This window comes from Stegodyphus dumicola, chromosome 1 (assembly GCF_044657685.1).
Source record: "Stegodyphus dumicola isolate Sdum_Otavi_A_Nest chromosome 1, ASM4465768v1".
Taxonomy (NCBI): Eukaryota; Metazoa; Arthropoda; class Arachnida; order Araneae; family Eresidae; genus Stegodyphus; species Stegodyphus dumicola.
The window spans coordinates 266,323,028-266,343,231 of NC_140768.1; the positions used below are offsets into that span (position 1 = coordinate 266,323,028).

At 35.0% G+C, this 20,204-nt stretch overlaps 1 protein-coding gene across 1 annotated transcript in view; it reads right to left on the reverse strand.

Moving 5' to 3' along the window:
• Window positions 1-20,204, reverse strand: part of LOC118198988 (putative monocarboxylate transporter 5) — a 58,013-nt gene that overhangs the window by 25,109 nt on the left and 12,700 nt on the right. The window contains exon 3 of the mRNA XM_035370768.2: window positions 9,184-9,453. Coding sequence (XP_035226659.1) covers window positions 9,184-9,453 — 270 coding nt within the window. The remainder of the gene's footprint in view (window positions 1-9,183; window positions 9,454-20,204) is intronic.

A 20,204-nucleotide genomic window follows, 5' to 3' on the forward strand; every position in this document is an offset into this window, starting at 1 on the left:
TTCAGAAAAAGTCCGATTTTGTGTCAAAATACCTATGTTAGAATAGTGCTATATATAAATCTAATATGTATCCTAAGTCGCGCTTTCGAGACATGAAGAACGCAATTTGAATTTTGTCAATCGGCCCAGTAGATCGGGAGATATAGGACTGTCCCATTTTTTTTTTTTTGAGCAGTGTACATACTTAGTTTAAAAGCTAGGGGCTAGGAACATAATTAGAATAATTCTACTTATTATTATTAATAATAATTGTACGGGGAATATTTCACGATAGATTTGAAATATATTTACTTTGCTTTGTAAAGTGAAATTCTACTAAGGGTAGTTATTTTGAGAAAATTCTAAAAATTTAGATGAACACAATTATGGATTCAGAAATGTTTCAAAAGCGGCGGACTTCTGTGAAGTAATCTAGAAGTTGTAGAATGTAATAAGGAACGTATATAATCTAAAAAAATGCATGTGAAAGACTATATAGTTGTTCAGTAGTGATTAAGAGTTGCCGACAGGAGGCGCTGCTAGCGCGTTATACTCTCGACCTACGTAATTTGAATTGAGTATTCTTTTTCTTTTGTGCACTTTCTGTAACAGATCTTACAGCTTTGTGATTGAGAATTTGAAATGTTTTGGAGCCAGATCGTTCCTCTACAGCAACAAAATGATTAATAAATGTATAATAAAGTAAATATCTTTGTGATGATAATCTTTGTTATTAAATACAAAGTCAACCAGCTCCTGAGTACAGTTCAAGTGGTTCGTCGAGAATCGAAGGTGAGCTCTCCCATTTTAATCTCTATTAAATTTGAAGAGTATAACTGTAATAAATATGGAAGCTCTAAAAACTAGAAAAAGAGTGTTAAAAAGTTCACTGACGAGGCATAAAGTTGTTTCGTCATTATATGTTTCAGATTCAGTTGCGTTGCAGCTATTTGAAACCAAAACTAATGAAATTTCTAACGAACTTAAATCTGTATTTTATTCAATTTTTGAAACATGTAAACCCGACGAATTGGATAACTTTATTAAGGATAAAGAAGATACAGATGATGTCGTTGATGAGTTGCTTTTGATGATTAAACGTAAATTAGTTGTAAAAAATAAGATGAACTCTGAACATTCTGTTTCTTCTGTGCCGAGTAATAATAATTCAAATGTGTTTTCGGATGTTAAGTTACCGACGCTATCGGTACCGACATTCAATGGTAAAATAGAGAATTGGATAATGTTTAAAGATATGTTTAAAGCTAGTGTAATAGAAAACAAATCTAGTTCGAGTAATGCAATGAGATTGCAATATTTAAAAGCTAGTTGTAAGGACGAAGCTCTGAGAGTAATACAGTCTATTTTTATTTCGGATACAAATTTCGATATAGCTTGGAAACTTTTAGAAAATAGGTATTCGAATAAACGTGAGCTTTTAAATACTATAATAAAAAAGCTTTTGAATCAGCCGAGTATTAGCGAGACATCTAGTTCTATTCTAAATTTAATTGATGTAACGAACGAATGTATTCGAACTTTAAATATTTTAAAAAGTAGAAAACTTATCGGAAATAATGATTGTATATTTGATAGTGGATAAGTTTGATAAATCAACTCGATACTGGTGGGAGAAGGAATTAAAAAACTCGGAAGAATTCGGTACGATTGAAATATTACTTTCGTTTTTACAAAGCCAAGCGAGAACGCTTCAATTTAGTAAAATAAAGGAGGTAAAAAAGATTAATAATTCTCCACATAAACTTACGAGTATGATATCCACTTCTAATACGAAAAACATAAATTTGAAGTGCATAAAATGCCGTGGTGAAGAATTCCATTCATTATATAAGTGTCCGGAATTTATAAATCTTTCTGTCAATGACAGGTGTGAATTCGTGAAAAGAAATAAGCTTTGTTTTAATTGTTTGAAAAACCATTCGGTTCGAACGTGTTCGTCTAATTATCGATGTCAAAAATGCTCACGAAAGCATTCAACGCTGTTACATTTCGAAAATGAAAAACAAAATAAATCCGAAAATGCTCATATTTCAAAGACGGAAGTAGGGGGGGGGGAGAAGACAACAGTCAGTCTCAATCCGAATGCTGAAAAATTTGTTTATGCCTCTTCTACCAATACAGAAAGTATTTTCGTCCGCACAGCTGTAAACGGAATGTGTCAGACCAAAAATGTTTTACTTTCTACTGCGAACATTTTAATCAGAGATTGTTATGGTGAATTAGTAAAATCAGTTCGCGCTTTGTGTGATGTAGGTTCGATGACGTCATTCTTAACGATTGAATGTGCTAATTCGTTAGGGATTAAAAGAGAAAAAATATCTGTTGCGGTTTCTGGATTAAATAACACGAGAATAAGTATTAATTCTAAAGTATGTGCTTCTATTTCAAACGGTATTGACTTTGAAATGAGTAGAATTTTTGTGCGTGCCTAAAATCTCGGACTCCGTACCAATAAATAATATAGAAGTTCCGACTGAACATTTTACTCAAAACATTAAATTTGCTGATCCAAACTTTTATAAAAGATGAAAAATTGATGCATTATTAGGCGCAGAGATGTTCTATCAGATCTTAAAATTCGTTCAAGTACCCAATTCAGAGCTAAGATTTAAAAATTCTGTTTTTGGCTTTATAGCCACTGGTAGTATATTAAGTTCAGATATTAAAAATACGCGAACGGTTCACTGTGGATTAATTAATAATTATAGTGATATAGAAAATGAAATTAAAAAATTTTGGCAACTTGAGTCTATAGGAATTAAAGATGATCCCAGTGAAAATGAGATAGATCAATCTTTAGAAACATTTGAAAAAACTGTTCGTTTTAAAGATAACCGGTATGAGGTTTAGTTACCATGGAAAAGAGATTGGGGAGAGCTCAATAACAACTTCATGGTTGCTAAAAACAGACTTAATTTACTTATGCGTAGACTTCAAAAAGATCCAGATCTTCATTTGCAGTATATTGAAACTTTAAAAGACTATGAAAATAAGAATATTATAGAGAAAGTTAGATGTCCTAAGGAACTTGTTGATAAACCTGTGTTTTATTTGCCACATCAACCAGTTTTTAGAGAGGAAAGTGCAACTACAAAAATGAGAATAGTATTTGATGCAAGTTCCAGTTATAACTTTAAGCATTTAAGTCTAAATGATTGCCTGTGGTCAGGGCCAAACCTGAATTCGAACATATTCGACATTCTTGTTAATTTCAGATTAAACAAAGTCGCCTTTACTTCAGACATAGAGAAAGCTTTCCTACAAATTTTATTAGCCGAAAAGGACAGAGATGCAGTTCGTTTTCTGTGGGAAGAAAATGGTAAAATTCAAGTTTACAGATTTAATCGTGTTCTTTTTGGTGTTACGAGCAGTCCATTCCTTTTGACTGCTACTTTGAAAACTCACATGAGAAAGCACTCTGAAGAATTCCCGACTACAACAGAATGCTTAGACCGCTGTTTGTATGTGGATGATTTTATTTCTGGAGCTGATAATGTGTCGGATGCTTTTGAGATCTACACTCAAGCTACATTAATTATGAGCCAAGCTAGCATGGTGCTGCGAAAATGGACTACGAATGACAATACATTGATGCAGTTTTGGACACGTGAAGGTTTCGATACACAGCCACAAGTCAACACTATTAAAGTTTTGGGACTGTCGTGGAATCCTGCTGAAGATTGTCTAATATTGGGAAAGCAGAGCCTAGTGGACAGTATGTCTAAAAACGAAAGTACCAAACGATTCCTGCTACGTACAATTGGAAGGATTTTTGATCCGCTTGAGTAGCTTTCGCCGTTAACTATTCGTGCAAAGTTCATTCTACATGTTTTATGGATGAAGAACATTTCTTGGAATGAAGAAATACCTGTAGATCTACAAAACTTATGGCTTCAGTGGTGCTCCGAGGTTCCTGAACTTTCAGAGTTACGAGTTCCTAGAAACGTGCTCAGTTTAAATATACAAGAACCAACCGATATCTTAGAACTACACTGCTTCTGCGATGCTAGCCAAAAACCTTACGGTGCTGCTATTTATGCAAGAGTTGTGCAGGATAATAACATCGAAGTGAATTTATTGGTTAGCAAGAGTCGAGTGACACCACTAAGGAAAATCTCTCTTCCGAGACTAGAATTACTCAGTGCTTTGCTTGCCGCCCGACTAGCGAGTAAAGTCAAGAAAACAGTGGATTTGATAAAGCTCTCCTTAGTGTTCTTTTGGACGGATTCAAAAATAACTCTCTATTGGATTAAAGGATCTACGAAACGATGGAAATCATTTGTTGCCAATAGAGTTAACGAAATACAGAGTTTAAGTGATACCAGTGCCTGGGCACACTGCCCTAGGAAGCAAAATCCAGCTGATCTCCTCAGCAGGGGAGTCAGTGCTGACATTTTATTGAACAGGGACATTTGGTGGCATGGATCCTAATTTTTGAGAGAAAGGACTGATGTTCCGGTAGACAATAATTACATTCTAATTTCATTAGATGACTTTTCTGATGAACTATAAACTGATGACTCTAATGATCATTCTCCTATTGCCTTTACTGTTTTAAATCATAGTTCTATAGTTGATGATATTATTTCCTTGAGTAATAATTATTTAACTATTGTTCATGTTATGTGCTATGTATTTAGATTTATCAATAATGTTAGAAATGAAAAGCTTACAGGTCACCTTACATTTAGCGAGTTGAGAAGAGCGGAACTCTATTTTTTTAGGTCAGTCCAACAAGGTGAGTTTGTAGATGAAATAAAACATCTTGAGAGAGGTGCCTCAGTGCCCAGCAACAGCAAGGTAAAATCTTTAAACTGTTTTTTAGATAAAGACAATGTTCTAAGGGTTGGAGGCAGACTGAAACATTCTGACCTCAGTACATATAAGAAAAATCCAATTGTTCTGCCAGATAAGCATCCATTAACTTTAATAATTGTGAGATATTATCATTTAAAGTATTTGCATGTTGGTTCAAATGCATTATTGTATCATGTTCGACGTAAATTTTGGGTCTTAAATGGCAGAAATGTTGTCGTAAAGTTGTTTTTCAATGCATAACTTGTTTTAAAAACAAACCTGTTTTTGAGTCAGATAATGGGTGATCTGCCCAAAGAACGAGTAACACCTTCTTACCCATTTAGTAATGTTGGAACTGATTTTTGTGGACCATTCCACATTAAATTTAAAAATCAGCGTAAGGGAAAACTAAACAAAGTTTATGTGTGCATATTTGTATGCTTAAGCACCAAAGCTATCCATTTAGATTTTGTCTCTGATCTTTTTTCAGATGCCTTTATAGCTTGTTTGAAAAGATTTTTTAATCGCAGGGGTAAATGTGCAAAATTATTCAGTGACAATGCAAAGAATTATGTGGGTGCAAGCATTGAGCTCAGAAAATTGCATAAATTGGTTAAACACCCAGATGAAACACTGACTAAATACCTGCTAAGTGAAAACATTGAGTGGAGTTTATCACTCCTAAATCACCAAACTTCGGCGGCCTTTGGGAAGCCGGGTTGAAATCTTTTAAGTTTAATTTGAAACGAATTATTGGCAATGCTCATCTGTTTCTTGAAGAATTTCTCACTGTAATTCTAGAAATTGAAAGCGTATTAAATTCTAGACCCCTTACTCCCTTATCATCCGAGTTTGATAATTTTGAAACCTTGTCCCCCGGACATTTTCTCATAGGGAGGCCTTTAACTTCAATAGCTGAACCCCAACTTATTGAGATACCAGAAAATAAGCTCTCAAAGTGGCAAAAAATAACAAAATATAGTCAACAAATTTGGAAATTATGGAAGAGACTATTTAAATAACCTTCAACAACGTAGTAAATGGATGTTTGTTAAAGATAATGTTAAGGTGTGTTCACTTGTGTTAGTCAAGGATGAGCATATGCCCAGTACAAAATGGTTAACAGGTAGAATTGCAGAAATAATTTTTGGAAAAGATAAAAAAGTTCGAGTGATTAACATAATATTACCAGGTGGTAAAATGTTAAAAAGAAATGTGAGAGACATTTGTGTTCTTCCTGTGAATTGTAATTAGATTTATGTATTGTATATTGTAATGTGTTTCTTTCCAGTTTTTATATTGCACTTATGATTTAATGTGTATTTTAAAATTTAACCATTGTATTGCTATTTCTTACAGTTGTTTGTTACTATATTGTGCTTTAAAACAGTGTATACTATTTGTAATATTTTGAAACCCGTAAGGTTTCAAGGTCGGGAGCATGTTCGGTAGTGATTAAGAGTTGCCGACAGGAGGCGCTGCTAGCGCGTTATACTCTCGACCTACGTAATTTGAATTGAGTATTCTTTTTCTTCTGTGTACTTGCTGTAACAGATCTTACAGCTTTGTGATTGAGAATTTGAAATGTTTTGGAGCCAGATAGTTTCTCTACAGTAACAAAATGATTAATAAATGTATAATAAAGTAAATATCTTTGTGATGATAATCTTCGTTATTAAATACAAAGTCAACCAGCTCCTGAGTACAGTTCAATAGTAATTAATTTGATTTGTTTCAGTTCTGGACGTTTAATGAATGTTGCAATTTTGGTATATTGACTCAACCTATTATTTGCTACCTGAAACCCAATATGTAAAGCAGATAATTTTGTAATGATTATTGCATAGCTTTAACCAACTACGTAAGTGCATTCAGAGTAAGGATGTGAGATTATCCTCAGAACCACGAATGTGCCTACCTTCTGAAATGTAAAAATGAAAAGTGCAAGAGGTTTTTATAATAAAACAAAAGATGTTTTTAAATACAGGTTTAGTTTTATTTGCTAAGAAATATATTTCTTAACAGAACGATGTATAAAACTCTAAATATGGATTAAAAGTATTCAAAAACCTATTCTGAAAAGAAATCCTGTCTAAGTAATCATATCTATCCTTTCGGCACAATCAAATAAAGTGTTTTGCACCTTACTTCAATCGAACGTATTAAACCTCTGAAATTTCTGATACGTAGTCTCAAGAGAAAAACGTTAAGTCCAGGTGAATACTGAGTTTTCTTTTATTTTTTAGAACACACGGTTTAATTTTTTAATACAATTTTTCTCAACACTCTTGCACATTTTTCTGATAACTTTGGCTTACATCAGGAATTTCTTCGATTGAATGGAGTACTTCGATTTTCTAACTCTGCAAGCATAGCATAAGTCGGATCCATAATCCTTCACAAATCAAATATACTTATTGTCTTGCAATAAGCAGCTAAGTTAACTCCAAAAATTTATCTTCTTTTCAACTTTGATATATATTTTCCATTTATGCCTTACAATGTTTTTAATGTTTGAAGCAGTACTTCTAATATAAACTGAAAATCCAGATTTCATATTCTGTTGCTGTAGATAATACTTGAATCAACCAGAAATGCATATGCTGTCTTGAAGCTCTGAGTTTTATATTTACCAAGAGCCTCGATTGCATTGTTCGACCCATGCAACTAAGAATTTTAACACGGCTTTTTTATATATAATTATTTCTTAAGCATTTCTTTTCGGAAACAAATTTTAATGCAGCACGATCTATTAAGACTAAGCAACATATCCTCTGCACCAGGTCTTCTTAAACATTTTTGAATCGCTACCCCTTTTTATCACTGAGACTTTTTTCGCGACCCCAGATATTAAATATAAGACCCCAGATATCTATATATAGATCAAGAAAGTATGTTTGTTTGTCCTCTAATAACTCAGTCACTACTATAGCTATCGCTTCCAAACTTTCTACAATTCATTCCTGGGTCCTGGAAAAGGTCGAGGTCCACTTTTTTCCAAAAAAAGCAGCTAAAATCAGAGATATTAATTATAAATTCGGAAAAACGATAATTTCTGCCCTCATTTTTCCGAGTTGTAACAGTCTCGCAAGACGGATGAAAGTTGTCACCTCTCGATTTCAAATCCTAGAGTTTGTTAATAAAAAATTTCTAAGGTTTACGATGGAAAAAAAATAGCATTTCCAAACATTAAGTACATTATTCCCGATTCCAAAAATTCGTGTTAAGCCATTTTGACTATTCCCATCTTCGTACGACTTTAATCAGCCGTAAAAGCGCTAATTTTCGCACTCATTTTTCCGAATGGCAACAGTTTCGAGAGTTGGAGACAAAAATGCATTATTTCGAAAAGTGATGCTACTGCTCGCTTTCAAATCGTACAGTTTGTTAATCAAAAATTAGTAAGTTTTACACAATGTATACATATCAAGAAGAACGTCTGTTTCTGTGTTTGTTTGATTGTTCGCGTTATATGATTTCTGATCAATTATGATAATTTTTTTGCCACATTTAATCGACTAAAATGGAATATAGATCAAATATTGGATGGAACTTAAGCTTTTACGACCATTTAATTAGAAAGACGAAAATCATTAAAATCTACGTCGAGAAAGAATTAGCTTATTTTTCTATCGAAATTTTTTATGTGGGTTCCATATCGCATCAGCGTGAAAAGTTTATGACTATCAATCGTAGTTTTTGCATCGTTATTAGAGAACGATTACAGCCGTATCGTCCTCTCTGTTGTTAGATGCGCATTACATTCAGTCTAACTTAACTCTCATCGGGTACTTTCGCTAGTTAAATATAAAAGAAAGATATAAAAATAAATATCCTGTTGTAAATAATTTACTTCTTTGGTAAGCAATATATATATAAAAAGAAGTATTTTAGGATTTATTTTATGCAAATAAAAAATTTTTAAAGAGATTTTAGCATTAAAACAAAAAAATTTGGAATTATTCGTCTTGTGTATATTCAGATAATTTAAGTTCCAAAAATGTGATCATAATCATAGATAACATGGGAGAGTTACACACCATATACATACCGAGAAATTAAAAATCATAAAAATCATAATAATCTATTGCGAATTATATATAAAAGTACCTTGAAAATTATTATGTTTATAATAGGTACTTTAGAATGCTGCGAAGTTTGCCAATGAATAAAGTAAATTACTTTAAGAAATAACGATTTTTGAGGAGGATTTTTTTTTACTGGAAAACAGTGCTTATAATTTCATCTTTTACCAGAGCTTATATTTAATGTTTTCATATCACTTCACATCAATAAATGATAATCTACTTCTAATCAGAAATAAGTGAAGAATTAAACAATAATATATCCAAAATATTAATCGGAAATATTTAGAGGTTTGCTTACACTGTCTGGCATACTCCTGTGGATTCTCAATCCATGGTGGTGCTTTCAGCAATAACGAAGGTGGCAACACATGCATAACGACACCTCCCAATATGAGGAAACCACCCGACAGAGCGAACTTGTCCAAAATGGCCTCTATCATGATGGGAAATGCTAGACTACCGACACAAGCTCCAGATAAAGCGATGCCAGATGCTGTAGCTCGGTATTTCTCAAAGTATTGGTTTACCACAACTTGAAACAAGGTATTTGCGAAAGCAAATCCTAAACCTGAAATAAAAAGTGATTAAATTTAATATAAATTAAAGTATAGTAGAAATAATTAATTCATTTAAAAAATTATTGATGAAATTACCTTTTCTGAAATTTAACATTTGCATGGTTTCAAATTTTCAGTTTCGCTTATGTATTTAATGCCGTAATATTTTCTTCACTCATACTTTATATACGTAAGATATAAGAAAATACGATAGCTGCTTTAAAAATAATTGGCGATCTCAAAATTAAGGATTCTAGATTTGGTGCTCTTCCCCTAAGTTCATCTATTCTCTCAAATTCGAGCCCACCAGCGGCCGAGCGGTAAAGACGCTGAGTACTGGTAGTTCGGTCTGAGGGTCGAATCCCGCGAACGGGCTGGCTGCATGGGCGTTTTCGTGGTTTTCCCCATGTTTAACGTGTATACGAGCCATTTTCCCTTAGAAAGTCCTCCACGAAGGCATCCCCCCTGAGGCAGATAGGCCCAGTGTGCTTTGCCATAATTAAATACACACCAATCTCGGAAATTCGATATCCTTCTATGTTATGTAACAACCTCAAATTAAGCAATCATAGCTTGTCTATACAGTTACATCTGACGTAGAATAAATATCGCTGGCGAATTAATTATTCCATTCCTTTCTTTTCCCTAAGTGCTACTCTGTCATCCTCGCGCAGCTACGCTTCTCAAATGCATACGTCACCTCTTTAGAAAAACAATGTACATAGAAATTTAACTATGATTGAATAAGTGTCTGGCAAATTCATTCGATACATGTGAAAATAAAGATTGGTGATTTGTCAGAATCTAGTTTCGTCATCGTCTCTTCTTGCCACTATGCTGGGACGACTACGCAACAGAACTGTTACATATATATATATATATATAAACATGTTAAAAAGGCTTCAATTCTGTTCAATAGATCCAAATCAGACATTGAATGAATATTCATTTCAACTTCCAAAATATACTTTAGCGGATCTCTCAATCGCCTCTAAAACCACCACCACCGCTGATCACCACCGCTAGAAACCATTCGATACAATTTAAGAACATTTTTTACATTTTTACCATATATTTTTATGCTTATCGAGGCTAATGTGAAACAGCAAGCAGCAACTGAAAAATAGTATTTTAAAAATAACATGCTTCAAGCCAAAAAAATAACTGTTAAAAATTACAAGCTGAGCGTTTGAAATGTTCTGAAGACCACAGGTCATATGCCTGTCCTCTGAAGGAAATGGATAAATCAGCGTACGTATATTGTGGCAAAAGCTCGTTTTCGGTTATAAGAGATGCTCTAAATTCCCCCAAAATGATCGAATTCTTGGGGGGGGGAAAAAAAAAAAAAAAAAAAACGAGAACAACCCGCGTACAAAAATAATTCTGAAGATTTCCCGCCTTTTGATAAACCTAAAGGAAACGGTACTTGCAAGTAAAATTTCTGGGACCCAAAATAAAAGCTTAATGAAGTTAAAGAAGACCTTTTAATGGTTTAAATAATCTTCTACGATGACTTTTGTTTTCAAGTTAATTGAACTAAAGATGACTTTGAAAACATCCTGCTTAACAAGTCTTAAATTTCCACAGAAGATATGCCACTAGGATTAATTAAACTCTTTTTATTTTTTTGGACTTAAGGTAATTCCGATCTTCTTTCTTACTCGGTGGACAGGCTTGGTTCCCGAACATATGTAAAGAAAACCCTCGGTAATTAGATGTAGAAGAAATATAGTTCTGAACCTTTCACTGCTAGGCAATCTTGATTCCTAATTATATGTGGTATCATCCAGTCGGCAGTTAGAAGCAAACGAATATTAAAGGATTTATCGTGGTCAAATACACAGTCATATGATGAGCTCACAGATCACAGCTCAGGCATTAAAATATGCATTTTAAATTGTATTGTGATTTAGTCGAAATTTCTATTTTGATTAGCTTAGTACGAATTTAAATAATAGTTAGAACCAAGGAAATATATGTACACGATTTGATGATTTAAAGTATTGGGGAAAAGGAAGACAACAACATTTAACAAAGGAAGACATTAATAACCAAAAAATTGCAATAAAAAAAGAAATAACAAAAACAGTTACAAAAATATTAGGAAGAATAGTAAATATATTTTGATAACTTAATCTTCTTCAGCGTATTCACGTTTTCAGACGTTAGTAAGCATTCAAAAGTTTAAAGAGGAAGGAAATACTTGTGAATAGATAATAATAAAACATTATTTATGAAAAATCACAGCTCACAGATCACAGCTCAGGCATTAAAATATGCATTTTAAATTGTATTGTGATTTAGTCTCAATTTCTATTTTGATGAGCTTAGTACGAATTTAAATAATAGTTAGAACCAAGGAAATATATGTACACGATTTGATGATTTAAAGTATTGGGGAAAAGGTATCCCAACATTTAACAAAGGAAGACATTAATAACCAAAAAATTGCAATAAAAAAAGAAATAACAAAAAACAGTTACAAAAATATTAGGAAGAATAGTAAATATATTTTGATAACTTGATCTTCTTCAGCGTATTCACGTTTTCAGACGTTAGTAAGCATTCAAAAGTTTAAAGAGGAAGGAAATACTTGTGAATAGATAATAATAAAACATTATTTATGAAAAATTATTCTAAAACAATACTGCTGAATATGTAAGAAAATATACAGGGTGAGTATGAAATTCCATTAGTCACTGGAAACGACTGTTGAACAGAGCTAACGACAATTATGACTATGATATCTTATACTAATAAAAGAATTATGTCCTATACAAATGAGATATTAGGATTAGGATTAGGAACGGGAAAGACGGGCACCACACCGTTACCATTTCGTTAATTGGTTTAGCGCCGTCTCCCCACTACGTGATCCCAGCCGTTTATTGAATGAATACATAAATAATACATAATACATAATGAATAAATAATAATAATAATAATAATACATAATACATAAATACATAATTTGGAATGAATACATAAAGATATTGTTGCGTGCGTACGGGTTCGTTATGAAATGAATGCACAAGTCCGATGAAAAATGAACAAAATTTATTATTATCACAACAAAAATGCTTAAATTTTCTCAAATTATCATGCAGTATTACAATATCTCACAGTAGTTATCTTTTAACTACTCAAATGTCCAATAGAACGTAATTCAAAACAGCTAAAGAAAGCTAATCCGCGAATTAGCTACAATCAACAAAAGCAGTTTTCTAATCAACAAGAGCAGTTTTCTAAACAACAACAAACTAAGCAACTACTACGAACTGAGATGTTTTCCTCCTTTTATAAGATTTTAAAACTCACGCGCTAGAATTTTCTGGTACTCTCTCGAAATAAAAAAGAGATATTTATTTATTTAATGCACGCGCTCTTGTATTTTCAATCTTCCGGCTTAGCTTTCTTTTAATATTCGTCACGCGCTGCACTGCGCGAGAAATAAAACCATTTAATTTATAATTGAACTAACATTAGCTTTTTAAATACCAAATTCGTAACATTACCAATACTCGTTGCCAGTGTTTCCAGAGTGGGCTTTTATCCATGAGAGTCAGATACATAATTGTTTATCAATTCGTAGGATTGTTTGTATGGATTTAATGATGGGAGACTTATGGAAAGGATCCAGTATAGCATGGAGTGTCAATAAGCTATCTGTTTTTATAATGGTGAGTTTCAGATTATTGTGCTCTATATGAAGAAGTGCATGTTTTACTGCGGAAGCTTTGCCTTGAGAAACACTATTGTTGGGGTGTAGATGTTCTTTCCATTCATGGAAGCGATGATTGTTGTGGAAAACAACCAATGCGCAACCAACATTTTTATCGAGTTTGCAGCCATCTCTGTAAATAGTAATGTTATATGTGCTTTCGGGTATTTCTGTAAGGATTATGGAAATGCCAACTCTCTGGAGTGCGGGATGCGTATCATATGGATTGTTTTTTTTTCTTCAAAGTTAGTTGGAGAAAAGCTATTATCATGAAATGTTGCTGGCATACGAAAGAGTGAAACAATTTGTGCTATTGCTTCTGGTTCCACTTTTATGTGGGATGGTAATAAGGCTGCAAGGACTTGAAGAGAGCTATTGGAGGTAGTGCGATAAGCTTTGGTTATATTTAAAATGAATGGTCTTTGAGTACTTTGGAGATGCCAAAGTCATTTGAGTAATTCTTCACGGGTATTTCCTGAAGAGAGGAGGGCTATATCATCTGCATATGCTTGAATGTTTGTATGACTAGGCCAGGGAGCTTTAAGTATATTGTTGAAAGTAATGTTCCATAATAAAGGGACGGCACAGGATCCCTGCGGGCAGCCGTTTCCTTTTTTTAAGAAGGTGATGATCTGAGAGGTAATTTTTGAATATATTGTATAAGTTGATAGGACACTTTGCTTCCTTAAGAGCTTGGTAAATAGCCGGCCACCATAAGCTTTCAAATGCACCCTTTAGGTCTACACTGATAAATACTGCATGTTGGTCGTTCATTCTATTGGCTAATAAAGTTTCCTTAAATATAGATAATGCATGCAGTGCAGATCTTTCAGTTTTAAAGCCATATTGATGGAAGCTGATGATGATGATGTAAATGAGATTAGTTACAGAATATTGAGTGATGGGCTAATACGCAATTTAAAAGTACACTTTGTACTACTAGTCTTCTCTTGTCAAGCTGTAAGGATCTTAAGTTTTACTAACGTTTATTTTATTTTAAATCTTTACTATCACTTCTTATTTTCTACTTCCGGCCAGAATTAAAAGCGTTAACTTATTTATGCAAAATTTTTCTGGCGAACGCCAAGTACTTAAGTTGTGGCTTTTTGCCAAGCGAGAGAGAGGAAGGAGTTAGTCGAAGCAGGCCGCTTGCCTTAGAAGTTTTACTCGGTTGCCGTTTGCCTTCCAGGCCAGAGGTTTAATCCTCGTGATAATTTTAAACGTATTGTAGTGTTAACAGTTCTCTGTACTACATACGGCTTCCTGTTAATATCCGGCCAATCTTCCACGTTTATTATTCCAAAGTTAAGTTAGCGTTTAGTTAAATATTTTATATTCTTACGTTCAGACCACAAGTAGTTGGTCTCTGTATTCCGAAGTACGGAAATTATTGTAAAGAGTGAAAAATAAAGGGTTTTGTATACCCTTCCTGTGTATCCTGTCTACTTCCCACATTTATTGAACATAGCTTTAGTAAGCTCCCTGTTCCGAGTCAGGGTCTTTGCATGTTCCCAAAGAAAGTAAGGCGGAACAATGAACCTGATAGTGGCGCCCAACGAAGAAGAATAACCATGGCCGAGTTTCAAGAAGAACCCGTCCTGCCTGCAAAAGCGGCTCAGAATCCAGAAATGCCAGCTGCCGCCCTGGAAGGATTTGGTTACATCGTCCAGACCATGCGCGCTTCGATGAAACCAGAAGCAACATTTAATGGAAACTCACCGGTAACCAGTTTTTTGGAAAAATTGGATGACCACTTCATGCTCTACCCCGTGCACGAGTTTCAAAAAGTTACCTTAGCTACCAGCGCTTTGAGGGGCCAAACGCTTAACTGGTTCAAATGTAAAGGCAGAGTCTCTTGGGTTAAGCAGGAAGTCCCACCTATACTTACGAAAATTTCAAGACTGCCCTAGTAAAAGCCTTCCCTGTCGTAAGGGATCGTGCGAAATTAGAAACGGAACTTTTCAGCATATATCAGCAAAGAATCGAAAATCTCTCAAGCTTTATTTTAAGAAAAATTCACGTCTTCAAACTCTTGTATGGAAACCGTACAGATCCTGAGATAATTCAAGTGATTTTGCCGAGGTTACTTCCCCAAGTGCAAGACTTTATTGAATTAAGAAATCCGACTACACTGGAAAAGTTATTTGAGCTAGCAATCCAGTTTGAAAGTAGAAGAACGGCGGATATTGAAAGAAGACGCCAATATCAACAACGAAACCAATTTGGTGCGCCAAGACCACAGCAAATTCAAGCACACGGCTACGGAAGCAAAGCGAATCAGTGGGCAAGGAAACCCGAGCGTTCAAAAACAGCCGGCGAACGTCGACAGTTCAATAGCAACCCATGAAAAAAGTCTCAAGGCCAGTGGAAAAAGAAGGAAAGCATGGAAACAAAAAAGGATTTAAACTAAAACGGATTTCTGCTGACGGGAGGGTGCGGAAATCCGAAGGCCAAGAAAACCCCTCTTCCTTCAAGTTAAATACAGTAATGGTGAAAAATTTGACTTTTCCTAAGATTGAAGTGTTGGTGAATAATATCCCAGCCACCGCACTCCTGGATACAGGCGCGCAGTGTTCCCGTGTGGCAGAAGATTTTTTTAGGAAGTATTTTCGGAAATACCGCATATATAATTCGGATAATACGACAGTGTTAGCGGCGCAAGGAGAAAGATGTAAGTGCATAGGTAAATTACCACTATACATCCGTATCAAGGACGAACAAGTAAAGGTTATGTTTTTCATAGTAAAGAATCTGCAAGCACATATTATCTTAGGAATAGATTTTCTTTCAGAGGCACAAGCAATGCTGGATTTTAATGAAGCGTCCCTTAAGCTGACGATGAAACCAGTTCGAGAAGAAAAGGCTGAACTGCCGATGTTAAACCTTGACCACCTGCCTAATGAAGAGCAACGAAGAATCCGACAAGTGGTAAGTGAATTTGCTTCGTTATTTAGTGATATTCCAGGATTTACTCAGGTTACTAACCATGGTATTGACACCGGAGATTCAATGCCAGTTCGCCACAAAGCATACCGGTATGATAAGAATAAGGAAAAATTATAGAATGGCATATAACCGATATGCTACGTAAAAAGATCATAACGCCCATCTCAAGTAGTTATGCTAGCCCGGTGGTTTTATGTAAGAAAAATAATGACTATCCATTGACACATCCAAGAAGGTGGAGATTCGCGATTGACTGCCGTAAATTAAACTCCATAACTAAATATCCGGTATATCCGTTACCTATTATTGAAGAAATTCTAAGGGACATAACATCGACCAAATATATGACGACTTTAGACTTAACGACTGGTTATTTTCAAATAGGGGTTAGGCCTGAGGACGTACCTAAGACTGCTTTTATAACCAAGTCTGGCACTTATGCATTTCTGCGTATGCCGTTTGGCCTTTTAGGGGCACCGGCAACATTTCTGCGATGTATGGACATTGTGTTAAGGCCTGTTCTTGGAAAGTCCACATTTATCTATTTAGACGATATCATTATTACTAGTGATAATCTCGACCAACATGTACAGGATTTAAGACAGGTGTTTTCTTTATTAAATGAGGCCGGTCTAAAAGTTAATGTCGAAAAGTGCAAATTTGCAGCACCTGAAATAAAATATTTAGGTTACAAAATATCTCAGAAAGGAATCGAGACAGACGAATCAAAAATAATTGCTGTACAAAAGTATCCGACTCCAAACACGGCGAAGAAGCTCTCTTCTTTTCTAGGACTTTGTTCATATTATAGGTCCTTTATAAAAGATTTTGCAGGTATTGCTGAACCATTGTTAAAATTAAAAAGGAAAAAGGCAAGATTTTCGTGGACGGCCGAAGCCAATAGTGCTTTCGAAAAATTAAAACAAGCATTAACGCAAGCCCCTGTGTTGAAATTTCCTGAAAAGGATGAGAATTTAGAAATTTCAGCGGATGCTTCGGATTATGCGGTAGGAGGGGTACTTTCACAAATTCAGCAGCCCGTGGCATTTTTTAGCCGAACTTTAAATCAAACACAAAGAAACTATTCCGCGACCGAGAGAGAGGCACTTGCAGTTCTGTTAGCAGTGCAAAAGTTCCGAGTCTATTTTGGAAAGGCGCCAATAACTCTGATCATACGGCGGTACTAGATCATACGTACTCTGATCATACGGCGGTAACTAGATTGTACTCAGGGAAAAACTTATCCCCAAGGTTAATAAGATGGGCACTCAAGCTACAAGAATATAATCTGGTAATCAAGCATACCCCCGGAAAGGAAAATATCGTAGCAGATGCCCTATCCAGAATTAAAATAGATGAAGAAGGTAATACTGTAAAGGTGGCAATGCTCACAGCATGTACAATAAATTCCCGAGAAACTGTAATAATCGAACTGGGTAAGGATCCTGAGTTTGGAAGCATTTATGAGTATTTAAAGGATCCTGAAAATTTTAGCCACTAAAATATTGTGGCAATAAGAAATAGGGCGGCCCATTACGAACTAATAGATGGTCTATTATTTTATACAAAAACTACGAATTCCAACCTGTTATCCCAGCTAGTCTTAGATTAAATATCCTGCAGGAGTTGCATGACAGCCCTTTAGCTTCTCATGCTGGTATTCGAAAAACTATACAACGCATACGCGAGGCAGTCTATTTTCCTGAACTGCAAAAGTTAACAAGGGCGTATGTCCAGTCCTGCCCAACATGTCAAGCAGTTAATTATATTAATTTCCGCCCGGACGGGTTTCTAAATAGTATTAAATCCGAATTTCCAAATGAAATAATTGGCATCGATTTATTGGGCCCTTTCCCAAAAAGTCAGTTAAATAAAAGTCGCTATCTGCTTGTTATGGTTGAACATTTTAGTAAGTGGACCGAAATTGTTCCCTTAAAACGAGCCTCCGCGAAATTACTTACTGATTCTATTTTAAATAAATATATTTTAAAATACGGGGCGCCCCTAAAAGTTATATCGGATAATGGTCCTCAATTTGTAAGTAATGTATTTGTAATGTATTTATTAATGTATTTATTTATGTGCCAAAAACTGGGCATACGTCATTTAAAAATGGTCCCGTATCGGCCGCAATCAAATATAGCGGAACGGGTCAATAGAAATATAGTGAAAATTATCCGTAGTTATGTTAAAAATTTTCATAAAAGCTGGGATAACTATGTCAATGAATTTGCTTTCGCCCTTAGGACCGCAAAACATGATACAACGGGCAAAACTCCTGCTGAGTTATTTTTAGGCGGAAAGATTATAACGTCGTTAGATAAATTATTTTATGTGCAACAAAGAGCCCCAGAATTTAAAATGGGTGATATAAAAAAACTAATAAAAGAAGCAAAAAAGAATACGGAAGTAGCACAAAGAAAACAGAAATTATATTATGATTTGAAACGACGGGGAGTAACTTATAAAGTAGGGGATGAAGTTTTAAAAATTAAGCATTCACTTTCTTCAGCACCAGAAGATAAAACTGCAAATTTTTTCCACGATTTGAAGGACCATATGTTATAGAAAAAATAACTCACGCTGTTGTAGTGTTAAAAGCCAGAAATGGTGAAACCTGTTCCGCAAACATTGATCAAATCAAGCCCTACTTCGATCGTAATAAAATGCAAATCGTTTCAGATCTTTTGCAGGATCCGGCACGGCAGACACCGCAGGTACAAGTTCCTGAGGTGAAAAAACGACAAGTACAAGGGCAAGCCAATGAGAGACAGAAGCAAGTGAAAAGAAAATTGCCCCGCAGAAAAATGGAAGGTAACAAGAAAAAGAAGCCGTTCCACCGTCCAGAAAACAGAGTTCACGAACACCCCCAGAATGAAGAAGGGAGAAGGACGACGTATGTGAAGAGGACCAGGAGAAATGACGGCAACTATAACCCGGCTTTAAAACGGAAGATCTACTCATCCGACAGAACTCTCCGCAGCAAAAGTCGCCGAACTGCGGAAGGGCCATCAGCGGCGGAGGAAAAAGTACAAGAAAAATTTGAACGGCCAACAACGAGGTCCAAGCAGGATCACGACAGAAGTTTCCCGGTTCCGTCAAGACCAGCTGCCATCAAACGGCAAAGACCACAAGCAGAGGAGAAAAGGAAAGTATTCAAGGGTGGCCGTACTGGTGAGAAAAGGAAGCTTCCAGAGCAAAGCACTGAAGGGCGAGCCCGCACAAGAAGGAGGATAAATCAAACGAGAATCTGCGCTACCTTCCAGGACTGGGCTCAGAAAAGAATGTCCGAATATCACAAAGATAAGTAAAATTTTATGTTACTTTGCAAACTTAAGTTAATCTTTCATTCTTACTGCAAGTGGCAGATTTCAAGAAGTTTTACCTCATGTGAGGTCTACCTTTATCGCCAAAAAGGCGAGAAATGAGTTGTTACCGATTTTGGTATTATGTTTTTCAATTACTCGCGCGTAAAACTAAAGTTGATGTATAATAGGAATGTGTAAATACTTAAATATTGTAAAAGTTATTGTATAAATTTTATTTAAAACATTCTGGCAAGAAAGATGTTTTAGTCTGAAAGACTTTTTGAAATGTAGTATTTCAATGTAGAAGAATTGGCACTTGCTTTGAAAAGAATAGAAGTTAACAATGTACTACTAATGTATGTTTTAAAATGCGTAAAATTAACAGCATGTTAATATGTTCTTATATACAATGTGAACTGTTATTTTAAAAGTTAAGAAATACTGTGATATGGTAAAAGTGAAAGTAATGCCAAAAAAATTTTTTTTATTCGTGTGACTGTAAAAAGACCAAATTATGGTGAATATGTGTTAAAGGTTGAATGAATGTAGTTAGGCTATCTGACGCTACACTTCAGAGTTAGCCACTTTCAGAATAGTACCTCAGGGTTTAGAGTTGAAGATAGGGTGTGTTACGAGGTCTTGTCATGGTGAATTTTAACACGTTAGTGTTTTGATTGTAGGAGGCAGTGTTGAACACGTATACATAAACACATTCGTGTTTGGTGTTCTTTTACAACACATGTCAGAGAGCACGGGGAGAGATAATTAAAATAGTCATGAATGAAAT